Below are 23,891 nucleotides of genomic sequence, written 5' to 3' on the forward strand. Positions count from 1 at the left end.
GCCCTGACAGGCGGTGGCTGTATCTTATAGCGGCCAAAACTGCTGACAGGTTCCCTTTAAACCTCTTGTTGTTGAACTATTCTTGCACAGTGTCTTAAAGGAGATAGGAATGGAGGTCTTTAGACCGTGGAATAATGATGAGGCAAAGTGCCTGATCTTAATGTATTGGAATAATGAAAGGGAATGGAGGGAGAAATTTGTTTTCAGCTCATCATAGGAATGTAGAATTTGCGTTTTATAATTAATTATGTCAGCGAAGTTAAACAAACCAGACTGAGTCCATACTCCTGTCATTGAATGGGTTAGACTTTCAGGGATAATCGGATGGAAAAGGACGGAAGAGCAGAGTTCGGTGATGTCAAATTGAATTGTTTAGAGCAGACCCTCCATATATTTCTGGTGTGCATCACTGGACCTAATGGGTCTATTGAAGGGGGATTGTAAGCCCCATTCCAGATCAGGGAGTTGGGGTGAGCTGAGGTTAGCCATAACTTTTCAATCTCCATCCATGTCATATAGGCAGGTATAGAAGACCACGATGGGATTGTGCGGAGGTGCTATGCCCAATAAAAATTAACACAGTTAGGTATCGCTAGTCCTCCCATCTTTTTATCGGCCAACATTACTGACTTTGGAATTCTGTGACTTCTTCCTGCCCATATGAAATTTAAAGTGACTTCTTTAAAAGCACATAAATGTCTGAGTGGGACTGATATGGGTAAAGTCTCAAAAAAGATATAACATTTTTGGGAGGATAGTCATTTTTATTGCTGAGATGTGTCCAAATAGTGAGAGAGGGAGTGATTGCCATTTAGCTAATAAGGATCTAATTTCTTTATATAGTGGAGCGTTATTACTTTTTTTAATCCGATATATACTTATTTAATTTCTCTTTTTGATAGCTCAGCTTTCTGTCATTGCACAGCGCTGTGATACTGTTTACAAAGCCACGCACATGTGTCAGCAGAACATGATCAGAACACATTAAGCATGTCTCCATTTTACAGGAATGATGCAAATGGTCATGAGCAAGCTTTGATCTGTGCGGTTACATGCACGCATGACCTAAACTATTGGCTGCTTGGAGATTATATCCCACTTATCTCAAATTAGATGGTTGACTAGAAAAGTCACAAATGTTTATCTTGCATTTTATTGCACTTCCCCCATCTGTGACTTTTTGGCACAGTGTACTCTAAAACCTGGGGTAATCTGCTGACTAAATTGTGAACATGGCTTCAGTTCGCTGAATGCAGAAATCTTAAAAATGAGAAGGTGACGAAACACATAGTTTAGTTTGTTAAAACTGTCACATAACCTTTTGTTATACAGTAGATAAGTGTTGGTGACAAGATCCCGGTCAGCCCTTTTTCTTCATTGGTTACATGGTGGCATTTCCCCTCAGTCGGCCCCCCAATAACCTGCTGGCTCGGGCTGCCCGGTTCCCTATATTGTGGCTTTATTGCAGCTGTACTGCGCTTCACTCTCTGGCAGGCTCATCTAAGGGACACAGGATGGCATACTTACATAACGTGGCATAGCACCTATCAGCCCATATCGCCCTAAAACTTTACCACTGGTGATTCTCTCTTCACGTGATAACAATAACCACAGTTTGTGTCAATGAATGACATGGATACTTTCTCTTCACAGAGGACATCCAGTTCTGTAAAGGAATCATGACGCTTCTATTTAGTATGCACGCTTTATTCAAGAGTCCAGTAAGTCTACTTCGTGAGCTGTCACAGGACATCCATGGACATCTTGGCGATATAGACGAGGTAAGATTGTAGCCATGTATTGTGCTGTAGGCAAACTTCAAAATATTGTGCATATAACAACTGCACATCCATTTCTAATGCTAATTGCAGCTAAGTCATTGTACCATAACAGAATAGCATTTCTCTATAATAGCACTGGGGGATGCAGGACTGTGGGTATACATCCTGGTTTTCGGAGGCTTGACAGTAGGTGAAAAGTGAGTAGTCCCGTTTTAAGACACTTGACAGCTTAGTTTTCAAATAGTGCCCATAGGAGGCAGACACAATATGTATAATGATTTCTGGTACTCATTATAAAGTCTCTTCCTCATAGCCTTCTTTGGGTGACACATGGTGTTATCTCATATCGGTCAAACCTGGTGACAGGTTCCCTTTAATCAAATGTCCCCATCATTTTTCATTGTGATCATATACTACTATTTCTTATTACTTGTTCCTATCTGGGTCCTTGCCTGACATGTGTTACGCATGCGGACTTCTGAACTATTCTTGTATGTTTTTAATTATTTCAATAACATTTCATGTTTTACTAATTTTGTTGTTTCAGTTTACTCAATTTCTTGGTGTCTAATGTTCATGCCTTAATTGTATGATATATGGGGGAACTCTATTATAAAGTTAAGTTTCCAGCCCTAAGTACCTTTCTTATGCTTTGTCTCATTTTTAACGGTAGGGCTTAAAGAGTTTATTCTCTGCACAGATGCTTTCATATTAGATATAGGATTACATCCCCCAGATCCTCTTCAGCCTTACCGGATCACTTCCAAAACATAGCCACTGTGGATGAGACCTCAACTGTGAGTTGGATACTAAGCGGACCTAATTTAGGCATTGAGAGACATTTCCAAGTCAATGACAAGTCTGCCTTATCCTTTCTTAAGTTTTCTTTTGTTGGCATCATTAGCAACAAATCACTATTCCCAACCACAAAGACTAACTATCTTCTGGCCAAGGAATGGGAACGCCAAGGCATATGCCTGTCTTCCTCTGGCAGACTTGAAGTACTTTTCCCCTTTGCGGAGGAATTGGTTACGAAGTGGTCCATACCTCCTTCTATGTATCCCCAGGTAGCTCATCTCTAAAACAATAACGTGCCCTTTTCTCATGCGACATCCCTCAGTGTCCCGCTAGATAAGAGGATCAATTATCTCTGAAAAGCAGCATTTTCGGAAGCAGTTTCTGACTTGAGTCCTGCTTTTTGGGTCACATAGTGACTGCAGACACGTCGTTTTACTGGACAACCCCTTTAAGAAATTCTGGATGCAGAAGAATTGATCTCTTTCCATAAGTCTTTAGTCAACTGTTTGCTGCTGGACAACCAGGACATAGTCCTTTTCACATCCAGTCCCAATCACAAGGTTCCAACCTATGTCGGAAGGTCCTGAGACCTTATTGACTTACGCACTGGGCAGTCCTCTTTTTCTACCTGGACCTCCATTCACACCTTACTCCATGGCTTCTGCCAAAGCCAGCTTTTGAGTCTAGGGTGCTACAGGCCACTGTCTACTAGACAGCCCATATGGTCAGATGTTATTTTTCCTACCCATTGGGACTGCTCTAGAATGTCTCACGGTTCTGTGTCCCCCAACGCTATTGAAGATAAAATTGGATTCTTGTACTTGCCATAAAATCCTTTTCTCGCGGAATAAATTGGTGAGCACAGCTCCCATCCTATTCTTGCCCAGGGGCTTTTCTGGTTGTGTCAGGTCTTGTTGGTTACTACTTACAGCATTTTTTGTTTTGGGTTGCTAGATTTTTCCGTTGCTCTCAAACTACATTCAGGAATAAACTAAACTGCCTGGTGTCCTAGGAAAGGGTATATCCCACTCAATGAAAAGGATTTTACTGTGCATACAAAAGTCTATTTTCTTTTGTCTTTAGTAGAAACTAGCTTTTTCCCGTCTCCCATGACGGCACACATGAGCTACATCCCCCAAAGGCTCCCCCAGGAAGCCTTTGGGGGATGTAGCTCATGTGTGCCATCATGGGCTCTGGAAAAACCGGCTACCGGTAAGTAACCTTGGTGTTTTTATGTTATGATAGCATTTTGGGTCGACTAGAGCAGAATGTCTAGCTCCAACAATAGGGTCATGATTATTAGAGCCAGAGTATTATATTGTTATTACATAATCTTCCTGCTCATTATTATAGACTATAAATCAGACACCCAGTTAGGCTCTCATTTCTAAGTTTGGTGAATAATTTTGTTGAACTAGCTGTGGGAATCGGTAATATGTAGACACTGGACACAGCTGTGGTAATCCTGTGTTCAAACATGGTGGATTTTCATTGTGCATCTGACAGCAAAAATCTGCAATAAAGCACAAATGATGTAGATCTGGCTTCATTTTTTTTGTGACAATCTGCGCTGGATTTTTTTCCTGCTGCTTCTAAATATCTTATTAAATTGCCATCCCTTTGTTCTCAGGTATCCTGCATTTTTTAATGAATCCATATGTACATTAGAAACTTTTCATTATACCAAGAATAACCTTTATTTGCCAAAAATGTATAACCCCTTTAGGTGCGATCACAGATAATTATTCATGTAATGTGTTTTTGCAGGACATTGAAGTTGAAAAACAATCACATTTCCGAATTGTAAATGTGAAGACGGCGGCGCCTACTGTCACTGTAAGCATTCTTCATTTCATCATTATTTTCAACAAGAGACTCTTTTTCTTTAAGGGGTTGTCTCATAAGATAGTTACCTCCTATCCAAAGGAAAAGTGATAAATGTCGGCTTGCTATGGGTCCCCACACCCTGCCACTACATGCAGTGTCATTGGCGAATACTCATTAAAGGGTGCATATGTGGCTATCACTTAAAATATGACGGGATCAGACTTGTTTCTCATATTCCGTTACATAGCTGATAAATGTCCTTTTTCTAACTCCCCTTAAATCTGCATTGGTATGCATACATCATTATACATACAACCTTTAACACAGTTTAACAATTTTAAAAGACTGAGAACTTTTGTAATGATCTTTTCCAGCTTTTGGTCTTGGGTCAAGCTACAAAGGTGCTGGATGAGGTTGACTGGCTCATTACTAAACTGAAGACTCAGCTTGGTTCAGAGAAGATCCCTGGTAAATAAGAAAAGCTACAAACTGATGTGTATGGGGCACAGGGACTGTTCTCCAAAAGACGACAAGGGCAGAAATTCTACATGTAGAAGTGCTATATGGCATCGGATGTACTAGAGCATACTGCAGCTGTTACTGGAGATCTTTGTAGTGATGCTATCAGATATATGCTATGTTGTAAAAAATAGAATCTCATTTCTTCAGGCTGAGATTATATATTACTATATTCATAGTAAGTGTATGTTTGGGCCTGTTCAATCTGCATAAAGTACCGTATATACTAGAGTATAAGCCGAGGCACCTAATTGCCTCGAAAAAACTGGGAAAACTTTTTGACTCGAGTATAAGCCGGGTATGCATTGTCCCCTAATCCCCATCCTGGTATGTATGGTTCCTCATTATTATTATGCATTTATATAGCGCCATTTATTCCATGGCGCTTTACATGTGAAAAGGGGAAATATAGACAAGTATAATAAACACGTGTAAGACAAGGGACACACAAGTACATAAGGAGAGGGGACCCTTCCCGCAAGGGCTCACAGTCTACAGGGATGGGTGAGGATACAGTAGGAGAGGGTAGAGCAGGTCGTGCGGTGGTTCAGTAGACCAAGGATCATTGCAGGCTGTAGGCTTGTCGGAACAGATGGGTCTTCAGGTTCTTCTTGAAGGTTTCCGTTGATGGTGAGAGTCTGATGTGTTGCGGCAGAGAGTTCCAGAGTATGGGGGAAGCACGGGAGAAGTCTTGTATGCGGTTGTGAGAAGAAGAGATAAGGGGGGGAGTAGAGAAGGAGATCTTGAGATGATCGAAGGTTGCGTGCAGGTAGGTACCTAGAGACCATGTCACAGATGTATGGAGGAGACAGGTTGTGGATGGCTTTGTATGTCATGGTTAGGGTTTTGAATTGGAGCCTCTGGGCAATAGGAAGCCAGTGAAGGGCCTGGCATAGGGGGGAGGCTGGGGAATAGCAGGGAGACAGGTGGATTAGTCGGGCAGCAGAGTGTAGGATGGACTGGAGCGGTGCTAGAGGGGAGGCCAGAGAGTAGGAGGTTGCAGTAGCCGAGGTGGGAGATAAGAGCATGCACTAGTGTTTTTGTGGTTTGAGGAATGAGCGTATATTTTTGAGTTTGAGGCGGCAGGAGGAGGCGAGGGCTTGGATATGTGGTTTGAAAGAGAGCGCAGAGTCGAGGATCACCCCAAGGCACCGAGCGTGTGGGATTTGGGAAAGAAAGCAGCCATTGACATTGAGGGATAGGTCTGGTGGAGGGGTAGAGTGAGATGGGGGAAAGATGATGAATTCTGTTTTGTCCATGTTCAGTTTGAGAAAGCGAGCAGAGAAGAAGGCTGAGATAGCAGACAGACATTGTGGGATTTCAGTCAGTAAGGAGGCGAGGATGGGTCTAGATAGGTAGATCTGCGTGTCATAGGCATAGAGGTGATATTGCAAACCGTAGGATTCTATGAGCTGTCCCAAGCCAAAGGTGTAGATGGAGAATAGTAGGGGTCCTAGGACAGAGCCTTGAGGGACACCAACAGACAGGGGGCAAGGGGAGGAGGTGGTGTGTGAGAGGGAGACACTAAATGTTCGGTCTGTTAGGTATGATGAGATCCAGGATAGGGCCAAGTCTGTGATGCCAAGAGATGAGAGAGTCTGAAGCAGGAGGGAATGGTCTACGGTGTTGAAAGCAGAGGACAGAGTAGTGTCGCTTGCTCTTGGCGGTAAGTCGTTAGTGACTCTAGTTAGGGCAGTTTCAGTTGAGTGATGCGGTCGGAAGCCAGATTGTAACCGGTCAAAGAGGGAACAGGAGGAGCGGTGGGAGGACAGTTCAAGATATACATGCTGTTCCAGTAGTTTTGAGGCGTAAGGGAGGAGAGATTTCGGGCGATAGTTAGACACAAAGGATGGGTCAAGGGAGGGCTTTTTGAGGATGGGTGTGATTGAGGCATGTTTGAAGGATGAGGGAAAGACGCCATTTGTAAGTGAAAGATTGAAGAGGTGTGTTAGAGATGGGATGAAGACTGTGGCCAAGTTAGGGATGAGGTGAGACGGGAGTGGGTCGAGGGCATAAGTGGTGAGGTGTGATCTTGACAGAAGGGTGGAGAGCTGATCTTCTGTCATGGTGGAGAAGCTGGCTTTTGCAGAACAGGGCTGAGTGGCTAAGAGGGGCATTGGGGGCTGCAGGCCAAAGTTTTGTCTGATCGTGTCGATCTTCTGCTTAAAGAAGGAGGCAAAGTCTTCAGCTGAAATGAGGAGGGGGAGGAGGTGCTGTGGGACGGAGTAGAGTGTTGAAGAGTTGTTTAGGGTTGTGAGACAGGGAGGATATGAGAGATGCGAAGTAAGTTTGTTTAGCGGCAGAGAGCGTGGACTCTGCCGCTAAACAAGGCAAAGGCAGTGAATATTCATTTCTCTTTAAGAAGCGGACAAAGGCTATAGCCGCCGACTCTTGCCTCCTGTGACCCGCTGCTCTGCCTCCGTCTTCTGGGACATGACTCGTGTATAAGCCGAGGGGGAGCATTTTCAGCACAAAAAAAGTGCTGAAAAACTCTGCTTATACACGAATATATACAGTAGTTTAGAGCATGGATCAACAACCTGACACACTCCAACTCTTGTGAAACTACACCTTGTGCTGTGCAGGCATGCTGGACGTTTTAGTTTCACAACAGCTGGAGTGTCCTGGGGTGCTGTTTCTTGGCTTAGAGATTACATTGAGTATTTGTTAATAGGTGGATGAAGATCTCACTTTGTAGAACTTATAGGGTGATCTATGATAGAACAATATTATATTTTGGCAGTTGATGGTGGCACCCAAGATCCTAATCCCAGAGAACCGGTGGAAAAGGCAATCATTCTTCAGCTTGGGACATTACTAACTGCATGTCACGAGCTGGTCCAGACCGCACTACCAGCGGGAAGTTGCATGGACACTTTGCTAAAAGAACTTACAAAAATGTACACAGTCCTAACGGCTCTTGTGAAATATGTAAGTAATACATCATAATAAGTAATCGATAAATCTAAATATTAAAGTGGTTTTCCATTATACCGTGGTTAGTGATAAAATATTAGGATATGCTGTCACTTACTCATCCATGGGGTCCGTCTGCAGGTGCCTATGTCATAGCTGCATGAGGCACGTTGCTGATACCAGCACAGTAGGGAACTGAAGTGCCACTGTAGGGGGAATGCCAAAGAGATCTCCATCCCAGAGTGACCCCATTCCCACACATCAGAATTTTATATCAAGTCCTAATGCTATTCCATAACATTAAATGGTGGGAAGACCCGGCTTCTCCTTGGTATACCCCTTTTATCATTACTACTCACCAGCATTACAAATTTGATTGTAGCAAGGAAAGTGATTTGAAGGGAGAGTAGTTTGGTTGTACGAGGTACAACCCTGGAGGTAAATACTTGATGGATTGGTGGGTGTAGGACGTTTTACCTCTGGTGCGCTGTTAGTTCTCAATTTGTGAGCATTTATCTGTTTAAAAAGATAAAATGTTGAAGTCCAGGCTTCCTTCTTCACGAGTCTGTTGTTTGTATCCAGTATCTGCAGGTTTGCACCAGTCGTGCCGGAAAGATTCCAACCCGTTTGGAGAAGTTGGTAGGTTTATATCAACTTGTTCACTTACTCATCAACTAATTCTGAGTTAAGTTGCTATTTTTCTAAACTTTCTCTCCTCTGCAGGTTAAGCTGTCCGGCTCTCACCTTACACCACAGTGTTATGCATTCATTACTTATGCACAGGTATGTCTGTCATGAACTAGGTCCCTCTTAACACTCTCCATACACGTCTTTCTATAATACTGCCATTCCAAGCAGATATTCCAGCTTATTATATTGTGTGACATAGGGGCAGCATAGTGCACAAAGTCATACACATTGTGCATCCAGGCTGCTGTTTATCTATACACAGTAGCCTGTCCGTCACGGCAGAGAGGGATGGCGACAATCCGCAATATCCTCAAACTATAATGGGGTTTATTTAGACAGAAGTTTTGTGTGCCAGTCTTTGACAAAAAGTCTGCTGGTGTGAAAAGTGGCAAATTTATTAAGAGGTGCATCAGAAACTAGAATATACAGCTGGCACAGATTCTGAATATAGATCATGGCAGTTCTGACATATTATAGTAATCGTCTTCCACCTCCGTCACCTATGCCTCTTGTGCTCACTCCAGTTACAACATATTGAAAATTCTACAACTTTTTGATGGTAAAAAATTTCTATAGAAGGAATGATGATTTCTTTCAGGCCATTCATTAGTGGGTAAACCACATTATCTGTGCCATTTTTTACTACTAGAATTACAGAGATGTGGTTTTCATATACAGCATCACATATTCCGTAGAGCCACTCACTTAGTGAAACGACTCGTATCAGTCCCTATCCTCCTTAAAATGCAACACCCATTTTTGCTGTCTCGTAGTCATGCCACGCATCACTTCCATGCTTATATTGGTTAAATATACAACAGTAATTATCAATTGAGCAAAGTGTTAGGGTATGTGCACACGCTGCGGATCCGGCCTCTGTGGATCCACAGCAGTTCTGCAGATAGTGTACAGTACCATGTAAGTCTATGGGATTTACAATCCGCAGTGCACATGCTGTGTTTTTTTCACTGCGGAAAAGCTGCGGTTTTGAATCCACAGAAAGAATTGACATGTCAATTCTGCGGATTCCGCTGCTGTTTGCCACCTATTCCATTGTCCAGGTGTCAAACCGCAGGGGAAAACCGCAGGTCATTTTACCTGCAGATCCGCACAGAAAAATCCGCTGGTGAATCCGCAGCGTGTGCACATAGTCTTAAGCCCCCACACACATAAGGGTATGTTTCCACGGGCAGAAACTGGCAGCGGTTTGGACACAGCACATGTCAGCTCCGTCCAAAGCACTGCCGGCTTTTGAACGCCGATGATTCCGCATGTGTTCATTGAACCGTGTGGAATCGCCGCGTCCTATATATTGGAAGGTGATATTTAGCTTGTGGAGACGGAGCGTCTCCGTAAGATAAATAGACATGCTGCGGTCTGGAAAGACACGCCGCATGTCCGATTACACAGGGAAGCCGGAGGTGTCCCTGCACGCACAGTGGAGATGGGATTTCATAAAATCCCATCCACTATGCTGTAACATCTGGGCGCTGTACGCAGCGTCCAACCCGCAGTGTTTACTGACTGTGAGAACATACCCTTACACTAATGTTGGCATAATGTCAACAGTCTAATGTGAACAAGAGCCTCAGACAATTGATCGTGAATTTGGAATCTGGCGTGTCTGATTTCAGAATGTCAATCCTTTTCTTTCCCAGAGGTAGGCTACAACTAGATGTATCTGGCAGGGGCTCTCATACAGAGAACAGGAGAGATCCTATGCATGAGACAGCCGACCGAACCATTGTTTGGCCAACATCCATCTCATACTTATGGCAATGTATTGGAGTAACTAGTTTTTGTAAAGCTATGTGCATGACTCCTATGTTGTAGCATAACTCCTCGTTTTTTTTTCCGGTTGTGCTTACAGACTATACAAAGTGAAAGTATATCTGGAGAAAAGAAGAAAAAGGAGGATGGAGCAGCAATCTCATCGGTATGGTGCTTATTTTTGGGAAACAGATGACATCGATGGGTTGCACTTTTCTGGAAATTAAATTTGCATTAGACTTTGCAAAGGGCGTAATACGGGGTCTTCTTGTGGTGATCTGGCTGGCGTAATGAGTCCCCTATGCAATTCCGTAAATTAGCAGAAACAACGGTGTCTAGTGCCACCTACTGGAAGCTGTTAGTTCCTGAAAATATATTATGGCTCCTGTTTCGCCTACAGAGTAATTTCCAGAAAATAGATATATCTGTCCACTTGTATTGGGAGTAGCCTGTCAGTCACTAGTAATAAATACTGGTGGTGAAATACAGTTCGGAAATGTTACTATGTATATTTCATGTAGTTTTATGCATTTTTTTTCTTTTTCAGGCAAAGCTACTTAGAGACACCAAGCCCATCCCCAATTTAATCTTTGCAATTGAAAAATATGAGGAGTTTCTTATAAAACTATCTAAAAAATCAAAGGTATGAGACTTTTTAAAGCTTGTAAAGTACAGTACTGATATATAGTGCTGATTTTCTTACTATTCTGCCATATCAGGTTAATCTGATGCAGTACATAAAGCTTAGTACATCTAGAGACTTCAAGATCAATACAGCGAGCCTGGATGCGGCCATGCAAGAAAAAGGCTCCGAGGACGAGCAGGAAGCGAACATCCAGCAGGTCTGTGCTGGTGCCATTCTGTTTGGTATAACCATGCTGACAATTTGTTTAATCACCATCAAATCGGCTTTGGATGTTAATTGTGGCTGGATACCTTGTCTTTAGTAATACAAAAAGATATTAGCAATTGTAATTTATTTTCCAATATTTTTCTTCCATTCCCAGTCTGTGTCAGAACAAAATAAAAGTCAAGAACCAAAGAAGAAAAGGAGGAAGAAGTAACTGCAGGATTGGCCATTTTGCGGAGTGATTGCACAGCTTTATTTACAGCCTGTGACAGTTTGGTGCAATATAAGTGAATTGTAATAACATTATTTTGCTTCATGAAAGTCATGAACATTAGGGCTCCATGGGAGTTAGATACAGACAAGTCTGATGCAGACACAGGCGGATCAGCTCCCTTTCTCCAAAACACCATTGGTTACTTTAAGTAATTGATAGATATCCAACGCCTCACCTACAAGGTAAATCAGAATGTAGGTATGTTAGTGCAGCAGACTAATTATATAACACTGTATTTTGTATGAGACTAAAATGTGAAAATTGCTGCTAAATAAATATAAAGTGGATCTTTTACCAATATGAGCATGTTTAATGTTAAACTGACCACCTCCTGAAATGGTGATTACAAGCTCGTTGTTTTAGTCCACTCTGCAAAGTTTGTATCTTCAGAACTTCTTGCCCTTTATGCCATTAACCAATCATAAGCAGAAGACAACATGCAGGGTAAAAAACAAAAAAAAACTCCCCAACAAGAGATTAGAGAACAGGCTTTCTTCTGTGTGAGACATGTAACGAAAAACAGCCCTGCACTCACTGCAGAGTTGTGTGTGGTTACAAAGTGCTGGCAGCAGAGAAAAGCGAAGTGTGATTACTAGTATTTCTTCAACTTTCATCTCACAGCAGTCAGGGTGGTGTGTTTCATTACAAACACTTCTGCTAGCTGCAGCTCTCCTTCCAGCACTTTGTAATTACACACAGCTCTGCAGGGAGACCAGACTGTCATTATATATCTCACGCCAGAAACCCCGTTCTGAGCATGTGTTTTTCTTCTTTTTTTTAAATCCTTATATAACGGCTTCTGCTTATAATTGGTTAACCTAGTTCAGGAGACGAAGCACATACGTCTCCTGAATGATGATCTTACATTTTTACCAGCTAATATCTCTGCACCTCAGAAGAAATGTAAAAACTAAGAATTGTGTTATTTGGCTCTATGGTCATGATTTCGTGTTGTGGCCAGTTCAACATGCTAAAACTGGTAAAAGGTCCATATTAATGTATCAACAAGTGTAAATGATAAGAACACATCCGAATGTAAAAAATGCCTTACCAAGTGAAAAGTTATAACATGACAGAGGAATGTTTACCTGACACAAGGTTTCCACCCAAAATGTAAAAATGACTTTCACCCAAGTTGTATGGCCGGGGCTGATGACAACTTGGATTGACTTGTGAAAGCTGTGTTTTTTTGGGAAAATTGCTTTAAATGTTTTGTTGTATAAAATGTATATTTACTAATTACTATGTTCTATATAAATGTATGCCTTTACACAATAAAGATGGTATAGGGACAGTCCTATATGCACCATGTACCTGGGTGAATGCCATATCTCTGCTCCATACCAGTTGGATTTGATGGAGTTTTACAATCCATATTCACTTCTTTTCTCATACACCGATCAATGTCAACTGCACTGAAAAATGCCACCGATTGGGGCAAATCCTGCATCCCTAGCTTGTAGGCAAACAAACACCTGGAATGAGGAGAAAACAAAACATGGAGGGGTCAGTTGCATCTAATTTTTACTGAAAATAGAGGACATAAGAAAGCCAAGCAAATCTTACACCTAAAATGTTACTGTCTTCCTCACAGGGAATGGGGGCTTTTTATTTTGGGAAACAGTACAGGAAGTGAATATGTTGCACGTTACAGCCAGTCAGATCGCGTGTCTAATTTTGTGGGAAAAAGAAATTAGCAATTGATTCAGCCCAGAGGTGTGTGTGGGAGGTGATGGTTCTTTGGGAAGCAATGTCAACAGTATCGCATATCTCTAGTGCTACCTATAGGCTGCTAGCTTGAATCCTGAAATAATTTTTGGCTCCTGTTTTGTCTATAAAGTAACTTATTAAATACTCTCAACATAGATCAGATCACGGTTTAGTGATCCGTACTATACAGGGGATACATGACATGTACAGGGGGGAAAATAAGTATTTGATACAATGCTGATTTTGCAAGTTTTCCCACCTACAAAAAATGGAGAGGTCTGTAATATTTATTGTAGGTACAATTCAACTGTGAGAGACAGAATCTAAAAATAAAAATCAGAAAATCACATTGTATGATTTTTACATTTATTTTTATTATGTGAAATACTGTATTTTTGCACCATAAGACGCACCCCAAATTTTAGGGTGGAAAATAGCAGAAAAAAAAGATTTTTATAAGATGGGGCCAGTCTTCTTGTCCGAATTTAAGGTATCTTACCTGAGGGCTGGCGGTGGTAGAGCGGGGTCACAGGAGGCTGGCAATGGCAGAAGTGGGGCAATGCTGCATTTCCAGGGTGCAATGCTGTGGGTCCAGTGTCGGCGGTGAGGCAGAGCATGGAGCAGGGTCCCTTCCTCAGGATGTCAGCGGCAGAAATGTGGCGACGCCGCAGCCGGTGTCCACGGCGAGCAGAGCCGAGTGCATCACCGATTTCTCGGAGGCCATCTTCCTGAGGCCGGGTGTGCACAGATTGAGATCTCGGCGGCAATTTTCCTTAAGCCGTGGGCCGCCGAGATCTCAATCGCCGCTTCTGGCGGCCCCACGGCTTCTGGAAGATGGCTGCAGGGAAACAATCGATGCACTCCGCATAGCCACACCTCTGTCGCCAGTTCCGCTGCTACACCACCAACCCCCCCCCCAAGAAGCGTGAGTTTGGACTATAAGACGCACACCCCATTTTCCTCCCAGTTTTATTGTGGGAAAAAGTGCGTCTTACTTACTGTATTTTTCGGACTATATGTGATACAATAGAAAAACCGGATTACTAAGGCCTCTTTCACACTTCAGTTTTTTGCATCAGTTATAATCCGCCAAAAAGGCGGACAAGCGGATCCGTTCTCAACTGATGTGAACGGATGGCACAGGATCTGTTTTCAGACGGATCCTGAAAATGAAGAAATTTAAAGAGAAAGAGAATTTTTTTTTTTTTGTCCGGCACCAAGAAAGAATTTCGGGTTAAATGAGTGTCTGGAGGATCCGCCAGAGAAAAAAACGTTACAAGCTCCGTTTTGAAATCTTTGAGGATGGTGACGGACAGCAACTTTTGGCAGATCCTCACAAAAAACGGATGCAACGGACAGCAATCCGTCACAATCCGCCATTAATGCAAGTCAATGGGAAAAAACGGATCCTCCAAAAAAAATTGAGGATCCGTTTTTTTTCAAAACCTGGCAGATTGTGACTGATTGTAAAAAACGGAAGTGTGAAAGAGGCCTTACCGGTAAAGCTCTTTTATAGAGTCCATGACAGCACCCACCGAGAGAGGGGATCCGCCCGCCCCCCCCAGGAACAGGAAACCTACAGAGATAAAAGGGGCGGCCCCCGTCAGTTGGATTACTCCACAAGCCATTTAAAGGATCTACATATTTACATCTCCACCTATATACATATGTATATCTTTATCTATATATGACTAACCCGTCACCACTCGGAGTGAACCGCGTGCAAGTATAATCTAAGGGAGGGAAGTGAGTGGGTGCTGTCATGGACTCTATAAAAGAGCATTACCAGTAAGCAATCCTTTTTTTCTCATCGTCACGACAGCACCCACCCAGAGATTTTCAGAGACGATCATCTTGGGTGGGCCACCGTGCTAAGAACCGATCTACCGAAGAGTAAGTCAGAGGAAGAAAAAAAGTCAAGACTGTAGAAGGTAGATGGTGAAGACCAAGTTGCAGCCTTAAGGCCCCGTCTCACATAGCGAGATCGCTGATGCATCACCGATTTTGTGACGCAACAGCGATCTCACTACATGTGACACAGAGGCGACCGACCCCCCTGCTGGATATCGCTGACCATGCTCAAATGTCCTGGGCCATTTTTTCATCATTGGCGACAGAACTCAGGGACGCAGGCTGGAATCGTTCAGAATAGCTGCTGTGTGACAACGCACCAGCGATCCTTACCAGGTCATATCGTTGTCGGGATTGCTGGTGCGTCGTTGAAGAGATCTGCCTGTTTGGCAGCTTACTAGCAACCATGTAGCGACGCACCAGCGATCCCTTACAGGTCGTATCGTTGTCGGGATCGCTGGTGCGTCGCTATGTGAAACGGGACCCTTACATATGAGGTCAATCGTATCTGCTCAGCCCAGGAGGATGCCATAGCACGTGCGGAATATGCTTTTATCCCCTCTGGAGGGCTTTCAACTCTTGCCGAGTAGGCCAGACCGATTGCATCTCTGATCCAACGGGATAGCGTGTCCTTTCAGGGTCGCAGGAAGGGGTCTGGAATGACAAAGAGCCCTGCTCTGCCTCCAGGGACGAGATATGTCTATATAGGCTAGGACCGCTCCCTTCACATCTAAGGTTTGAAATTTTTCCTTTTCCGGAGTTGCAGCGCTATCATAAAAGAAGGGCAGAAAAATCTCCTGAGCTCTATGGAAATTGGTTGAAACCTTAGGAAGATAAGAAGGGTCTGGTTTTAAGACTATCCTATCCTGGAATATTGACAGGAAGGGGGGATCCACTGACAGAGCCTGGATAGCACTCACTCTTCTTGCTGCTACTAACAAGACCATCTTTAATGAAACACACTTTATTGAAGCTAAGTATAAGGGTTCAAACAGGGCCCCTGTTAACGCATCAAGAACTAGGTTTAGGTCCCAGGGCGGTATTTGAGCAATATGAACTGGGTCTGCTCGCTGACATGATGCAATAAATCGAGCTACCCATCTATCCCCAGCGACATTGTAGCTATACAGGGCATCCAGAGCCGATATCTGAACCTTCAAGGTATTTACTGACAACCCCAATTCTCAACCCCTCTGCAGGAATTTCAAGATGGCAGGGATAGGTACCTCACTAGAGAAGGCTCCTGTGTAAAAGCTAAGAAACTTCCTCCACACCTTTGTGCATATCTTGTTCGTGGCCTCGCAGCTGTGGAAGGAATTCACGTATAGCATGATCAATTGCTTTTAGCTCTCAGATTAGAAGAATCATCTGCCTCACTTATGGATCATTGTCCTTGGACGACACTTTCACCTAAATAAGCCCCCCAACCGAAGGGACTAGCGTCCGTAGTAATTACTTTTGAGGGTCTTAGCACCCACTGGACCCCCCTAGAGAGATGACTCCGGTCCAGCCACCATGACAGGGAACTAACTACCTCAGATGACAGGGATATCTTTCCCTCTAACCATCCCTGCAGTCGCTCCTCCTCTTGGAGGCCTAGCAACGTCTGCTGAGTAATCGGGAGCAACCTGGATTTGGTCCAGTTGATCAGCCATCCCAAAGCTTGCAAAGATAAATTTGCATCAGCCAGTCGTTGTTCACATTGGGAGATGGAGTTTCCTACCACCAGGGAATCGTTCAGGTGTGGGACTATTAAAGTGTCTTTCAACCGCACATACGCCATCACCTCTAACATTAGCTTGGTGAAAACCTGGGGAGCCATGGATAAGCTGAAAGGCATTGAAGCAAACTGAAGATGGTGGACACGGCCTTCTAGAGTGACTGCCACTTGAAGATACTGTTAATGCATGGCATGTATTGGCAGATGATAGTATGCATCTTTCAGATCCAGGACCGCCATGACGCACCTGGGAAACAAAAGTTTAATTACTGAACGTATGGAACCTTAGAAAGCTGTTCAACTTTCTTAAATTAATTATGGTTCTGTAGGAACCATCTGGCTTAGGCCGGGGTCACACTTGCGAGAAACTCGGATGAATCTCGCACCTCAATACCCGGCACTGCCGCCAGCACTTGGGACTGGAGTGTGCGGCTGCATGTATTTCTATGCAGCTGAGCACTCTGGGCCGAGTGCTGGTGGCAGTACCGGGTATTGAGACTCGTGCGAGTTTCTCGCAAGTGTGATCCCCAGCCTTGGAAACCAGAAACAAGGGAGAGTAAAATCCCTTGCCCCTGTGGTTCACTGAAACTTCCACTAGCACATGTTTGGTTAGGAGACCCCGATTTCCGCCTCCTGCTCAACGTGAGACTTTAGAGAAGTCAATAAGAAGGAGTCCGGGGGAACCCGGGCAAACTAATTTCAAGCCCGATGACATGAGGCTAATGGCCCAGGGATTGGATGTTATTGCCTTCCATTGCTGGATGAAAAACGGTATCCTGCCACCCACCGGAGGGGGTTGGGGTTAGCGGAACTTGTCTCGACGCTTGTAGGAAGTTTCGCCAAATAAGTCACCTCTGTGCTTGGTCTCTCTGTTGTCCCGGCGTCTTTGGTTCTTATATGGCTCTCTTTCTGCCGAATGGCTGCTTTCTGAAAGTCCTCCTATAGGACAGATCATATGCGTTAGGGAACCCTTTCTTTCACCCGCTTTGGTGAGCATTTCATCAAGCACTGTGCAGAACAGGTACTCACCCTGGCATGGTATAGCGCAGAGTTTTGCTTTAACCTGCGCATCGCCTCTCCAGCCCTTTAACCATAAGGCACGACGGGCTGCGTTGGTTAATCCTGCTGATCTGGCCGCTAGACGCAGGCAATCAGGAAGGCCGTTGCTCCTCTAGTAAGAGGGATAGAAGCCCGTAACTTGTCTCTAAACAATCCACCCTTAATGTTTTCTTCCAGCTGATCTAGCCACACTAGCATAGATCTTGCGGTGCAAGTGGCTTATATTGCTGGCCTAAAGGCCCCTGTGCATGACTCCCAGGACCTTTTAAGGAGTGCATCTGCCTTACGATCCAAGGGGTCTGTTAGAGTTCCTGAATTCTCTACGGGCAAGGAAGAACGACGTGAGGTTGATCCCACAGCTGCAAACACCTTAGGAATCTTTAACCAAGATGTTAAATCCTCATCGTCAAAGGGGTACCGCCATTTGGATGTTGAGGGAAGGAATCCTCACATCCTCACCCCTGCTTCTCCCATTTCTTTTTTAACCAATTCCTTCACTGCAGGTATCACCAGAAATATCCGCTTTTTCTTTTGAGAAGCCTGCGAACATGATATCTTGTGCTGTCTTGGGTTCTCTGGTATCAGCTAACCCCATAGTTCTCCAGACCGATTTAACTAGATTATTAATGTGCAGGGCAGCACGGTGGCTCAGTGGTTAGAATCCCACCAAGGACAACATCTGCAAGGAGTTTGTATGTTCTCCCCGTGTTTGCGTGGGTTTCCTCCGGGCACTCCGGTTTCCTCCCACACTCCAAAGACATACTTAATAGGGAATTTAGATTGTGAGCCCCATCAGGGACAGTGTTGAAAATATGTGCAAACTGTAAAGCGCTGCGGAATATGTTAGCGCTATATAAAGATTATTATTATTAAAGATTATTATTAATGCTGTTGATCAGGAAACAAGTGCAGCTTTCCTCTTCCGAGGATGACTCTTGTGAAGAATCTGAGCCGAGCTCGCCACTCTCAGAGGATGAATTGGACACGAGGAAGGTATATTCCCTGTTGGCTCTTGCAAGGCCAGAAAACAGAGGCCCAAGTGCCTGAAGCTCCTCCCTAATCATGAGCCTAATGTCCTCAGTTCTGACCGAGGACTACTGCAGGGTATGCCCCATACAGATCTGACAAAGCCTTTTTGGGGTAACCATCAGGAAGGGGCTGAGAACAGAGGGCACATTCCTTAAGCTTTGATTTCCCGGTCTTTTTAACCTGAAGGGTGTTATACAGAAAGAAGGGGCAATCAGCTTAATAGGTGTTGTTGGAAACACTCACCCAGTGAAGCTTGTCCTCATGGTACTGGTTGCAGAAGCACAGCCTGAAACGTGGTCTGACTCGCTTTTCTGTCTTTACCACTTCTGTCTGTGGAGCCACTCTGCTTGGAGCGTCCACTGCCACTTCTGCTGCTGTGCGGTAGCACCTCCACTTCATCATGTGGGTGCACTGCGGGGTTATTTGGAGACGACGAGTGTTCTATCACTTTCGCGTTCGGTGTCCCCCTCTTCGGCGTATGCACGGCTCCCTGCCGCTTCCCCTGCGCTGACACCGCCGCCTCCCCGGCACCCCCGGAAGTGAAGCAGTGTACATCTGGGTGAGAGCACTCCTCAGGCCGTCTGCGCGCGCCGGCTTTCCTTTCCCCGGCTGCGCGCTGCCATACAGGACCTGCAGGGGAAGCAGGGCGGCCGATGCGTGCACCCTGCCTCCCGGACAGTGACAGCCCGTCCAGCCGCACCGCGCTACCCGCGTGAGCCAGGGCAGCCCAACCCGGACCCTGGCCTCATGCTGTCCTCACCAGACGAGGGGGAGCTGAGACACAGGCCTCCCCTGACGCTGCTTCCGGCGCTGGAGCCCCTGCCGTTCCTGCAGAGACCGCACAGGTGGCTGCACAGCCCAGGTATCCTCTTCACCTTTTTCTCTACAGGTTTCCTAGGAACAGGAAACCAACTGAGGGAGCGAGGGGGACCGCCCCTTTTATCTCTGTAGGTTTCCTGTTCCTAGGGGCAGATCCCCTCTCTCGGTGGGTGCTGTTGTGGTGAAGAGAAAAAACAGAACTTAATATTTGCCATAGAAACCTTCCTTTGCAAATACAGAGGTCAGGCATTTCCCCATACATGACCCCATCCATGCTCTCTTCAATACAGTGCAGTCGTCCTGTCCTCTTTGCAGAAAAGCACTCCCCAAAGTATCATACTTCACAGTTGGGACCATGTTCTTGGGGTTGTACTCATCCTTCATCTTCCTCCAAACAAAGGGAGTGGAGTTGATACCAAAAAGTTGTATTTTGGTCTCACATGACCGCCTCCCATGCCTCCCCTGAATCATCCAGATGGTCACTGGCGAACTTCAAATGGATCTGCACATGTGCTGGTGTGAGCAGGGGAATCTTGTGTGCCCTGCAGCATTTTAATTCATGAAGTGTGTTACTATTTGTAATATTTGAGACTGTAATCCCAGCTCTCTTCAGGTCATTGATTGGGTCCTCCCATGTAGTTCTGGGCTGAATCCTGTCCTCTCTTAGAATCATCCTTACCCCACGAGGCAAAATCTTGCATGGAGCCACAGACCAAGGAAGATTGACAGTCCTCTTGTGTTACTTCCATTTAATAATTCTGCCAACAGTAGTTGCCTTCTCACCAAGCTGCTTGCCTATTGTCCTGTAGCTTATTCCTGCCTTGTGCAGGTCTACAATTTTGTCCCTGGTGTCCTTAGACAGATCTTTGGTCTTGGCCATGGTGGAGCGTGATTTAGTGTGTGTGTGGACAGGTGTCTCTTATACAGATAAGGAGTGCAGAGTAGGAGAGCTTCTTAAAGAAAAACAAAAGTCTGGGAGAGCCCAAATACTTTCTGGTTGGTAGGTGATCAAATACTTATTTCTTGCAATAAAATGCAATTTAATTATTTAACCTGTTACCTACAATAAAAATTACAGACCTCTCCATTCTTTGTAGGTGGGAAAACTTGCAAAATTGGCAGTGTATCTGTTACTTATTATCCTTACTGTATGTAAGTAGGTGCAGAAGCTGATGCACACATGTATGATGATAGCCTTGGGGTTCCTGCATTGACTTTCATGTGTCTGGTGCAAAATGGGCATAATGGAGCACAGCCATTTCAAACAAATAATGTTTAACCACTTAACGACCACAGATACACATTGAAATGGTGGTAGTTAAGGGACCTTATTCCTGATTGCCGTTTAAAAATGGCGATCGGGAATAGCAGAGGCTGCAATTCCCGCAGATATCAGCTGTATATAACAACTGCCACCCTGCGGTTTTGGCCCCGGCCATTTTTGAAGCCAATCGGGCCTGATATAACCAATTAAATCAATACTGCAGAGGAAAAAATCCTGCACCGCTGCAACACCTGAGCCCAAATATCCACTACGTGTGATTACCTCGTCAAAATACACCGTCCTTACGAATTCATGGTGCCAACCCCTATGAACAATTGCATAAATCCATATACTAAAGAGAAAAAAAGGTGGCACTCACAGTTTCTAAAATCCAATCTTTATTGTGACAAATTAAAACATCTTCAGTAGGGAGGGTAGAACAGGAAGAAAAAGTCGGACGACGGACGTTTCGCGCTCCCTTGCGCTTCTATGTGTCGTGTAGAAGAAACTGTGAGTGTCACCCTTTTTTCTCGTTAGTATATGGATAACTAATTATATACCGGTATTTAAGGTGTTACAAGTCCCCCTTTGTAACAATCGTACCGTGGATGAGAATTGCAGGTGCCGATGGCTACCAGGGTATGGTGGCCTGGAAGATCCAGCTATAAGCTTGGTCTCACAGGCAGAGTCAGTGACTCACTGAATGGTCACATGTACTTCAGGGTATGAGAAGTGATCAAAATATAAATTATAAATATCTCACAGTGGGACAAAGTAAAAAAAAAACCAACAAAACACAAAAAGCGCACATATCATGAAAAGCCATTACGCCACTCAAAACGCAGCGTTTGAGAAAAAAACTAAAATAAACAAAAAAAGTACATATAATTGGTATAGCCGCTTCTGGAACAACCCACTCTATAAAACTGGCATGTTATTTAATCCGCATGGCGAATTCTGTAAATAAAAAAAAAAAATAAACCAAAAAGTCCTGTAAAAATACAAGCCCTAATATGGCCTGACGGACAAGTCGGTCTTATCACTTTTACTGCACGGTCAGCGGCGCAAAATATAAAACCAATAACCGAGTTGCTGCTTTTCTTCATTCTGTATCTGAAAAATCTGAACACGAAGCAATTAAAAAATATCATGTGCCCCCCCCCCAAAAAAAAAAAATATGCAACTCGTACCACAAAAAACAAGCCCTCATACAACTCTGTTCACCAAAAAAGTAGCAGCTCTTAGGCCGCTTTCACACTTCAGGCTTTCGGTATCCGGCATGGGGCGGCGAAAAACCGGACTACCGGATCCGGCCGCATACGCAGACACCGGATCCTTCTTTCTGCCGGATATATTCCTGGCAGAGAAGGTTTCCGGGCATGCGCAGTGCGAAAAACCGGTCCGGAGTTGGGAAAAAACGTTGCATGCAACGTTTTTTTCAGACGCCGGACCGGCTATTTTCTCCGGATCCGGAAAAAAAACGGATGCGCCGCATTGCCATCCGGCGCAATGCGGCAGCAATGATACAGCATGGGGAAAAAGCCGGATCTGGTCGTATCATTGCTGCCGCATTGCGCCGGATGGCAATGCGGCACATCCGTTTTTTTTCCGGATCCGGAGAAAATAGCCGGTCCGGCGTCTGGAAAAAACGTTGCATGCAACGTTTTTTCCCAACGCCGGACCGGTTTTTCGCACTGCGCATGCCCGGAAACCTTCTCTGCCAGGAATATATCCGGCAGAAAGAAGGATCCGGTGTCTGCGTATGCGGCCGGATCCGGTAGTCCGGTTTTTCGCCGCCCCATGCCGGATACCGAAAGCCTGAAGTGTGAAAGCGGCCTTAGAATATAGAGAGAAAACAGCTACATTTTTCTAAAAAAAAAAACCAAAAAAAAACAAACCACATGATATGTCTGGTATTGCAATATTCTTGTACTGCTGTCTATTTGTTCATTCTAGCACCCAAAAATCAGAACAGGACTTGGCTCACATTTATCCGCTGAGCGCTTATGTCGGGGTTTCCTTCTAAATTCTCCAAAACCGCGAGTCAGACAAAACCCCAGACGGAACCACTCACTTTTGAGGCAGATGGAGTCACTGTGGACTGGTCTGAGTTCCGGCGGTGTCACATCATTTTAGGTGTCTTTTTAGTGCACAAGTGTGAGCGACCACAGATCTGTGCACGCCTAAAAAGATGGATACCACCGAAGCAGATGCCAGAGTACAAAGGGTCTCCATTTGCCTCATTATGGTGGGTGGTTCTGATGGGGATTTTGTCTGAATTGCATTTTTGTGGGATTTACATGGAAACCCAGATGAAAGTGCTCAGCATAGTACACAAGAATGTGATCCCAACCTTATACTGAAAGCGATCAAAAATTATGTACCCCAAAATGATACCACTAAAAACCACAATTTATCCCGCACAAAATCAGCCCCCACTCGGGTTCGTCATCTGTCACGAGAACTATAGGGGGTTCCCACTTGTAGAACAAAGACTGGAAAAGAGACAGCTCCCACTCCCAAATCTATCCCTCATTCTAAGCCCCAAATTTAAGGGGTGCATGTTTCCAGAAGCACAAGTTTCACACAATGTATGGGTTCCTAAACTGGCAGATTTTCAATTCTCCAGAAAAAAAGCCTAGCATGGATGTTGCAACATAGTCACTGCATTATAGAATGCTGTAGATTAGCCCTGAAAGACAGTGGCCGCAGCTTATAGCGGAAAAACGAGGTGACAGGTTCCCTTTAAAAAGGGGCATTTTTTTTAAAAGGGTATTCTCAAGTTGTCTCTTGAGCAGCTGACAGTTTTGCAGTCTCCGAAAAGGGCGAAAGTTGAGCAACTAACGGCTGTATAGAAATAAATGGCTGGAGAAAACAGATTGGTGTCTTAGTAGTATGTAACTGTTAAAGAAAGGTTGTCGCCAGGATAGAACCATTCAACTTAGATGTTGTGATCCTAATAATTGTCCCATTTTTTTTTTTTTTTTTTTACCTTGCCTAATTAAATGGATTGT

At 44.4% G+C, this 23,891-nt stretch overlaps 2 protein-coding genes across 6 annotated transcripts in view; one reads left to right on the top strand and one right to left on the bottom strand.

The window, feature by feature from the left end:
• FANCI (FA complementation group I) overlaps window positions 1–12,736 on the top strand; it is a 115,552-nt gene extending 102,816 nt beyond the window's left edge. For all 3 annotated transcript variants that reach the window (XM_073568690.1, XM_073568691.1, XM_073568692.1), the window contains 10 exons: window positions 1,654–1,781; window positions 4,347–4,415; window positions 4,781–4,874; window positions 7,669–7,856; window positions 8,424–8,480; window positions 8,565–8,624; window positions 10,402–10,467; window positions 10,849–10,944; window positions 11,021–11,143; window positions 11,309–12,736. In XM_073568690.1, the coding sequence (XP_073424791.1) occupies window positions 1,654–1,781; window positions 4,347–4,415; window positions 4,781–4,874; window positions 7,669–7,856; window positions 8,424–8,480; window positions 8,565–8,624; window positions 10,402–10,467; window positions 10,849–10,944; window positions 11,021–11,143; window positions 11,309–11,365 (938 nt within the window). In that variant the 3' untranslated portion in view covers window positions 11,366–12,736. The remainder of the gene's footprint in view (window positions 1–1,653; window positions 1,782–4,346; window positions 4,416–4,780; window positions 4,875–7,668; window positions 7,857–8,423; window positions 8,481–8,564; window positions 8,625–10,401; window positions 10,468–10,848; window positions 10,945–11,020; window positions 11,144–11,308) is intronic.
• Window positions 11,381–23,891, bottom strand: part of POLG (DNA polymerase gamma, catalytic subunit) — a 155,118-nt gene continuing 142,607 nt past the window's right edge. For 2 of the 3 annotated variants that reach the window (XM_073568694.1, XM_073568693.1), the window contains exons 21-22: window positions 12,740–12,900; window positions 11,381–11,600 (exon numbers count right to left, since the gene is read on the bottom strand). In XM_073568694.1, coding sequence (XP_073424795.1) covers window positions 11,536–11,600; window positions 12,740–12,900 — 226 coding nt within the window. In that variant the 3' untranslated portion in view covers window positions 11,381–11,535. Of the gene's footprint in view, window positions 11,601–12,739; window positions 12,901–17,513; window positions 17,646–23,891 lie in introns of those variants that run through there. The other variant, XM_073568695.1, reaches the window with a different exon arrangement.

Source organism: Dendrobates tinctorius, unplaced genomic scaffold (genome assembly GCF_039654945.1).
Source record: "Dendrobates tinctorius isolate UK_male_01 unplaced genomic scaffold, ASM3965494v1 ptg000022l, whole genome shotgun sequence".
Lineage (NCBI taxonomy): Eukaryota > Metazoa > Chordata > Amphibia > Anura > Dendrobatidae > Dendrobates > Dendrobates tinctorius.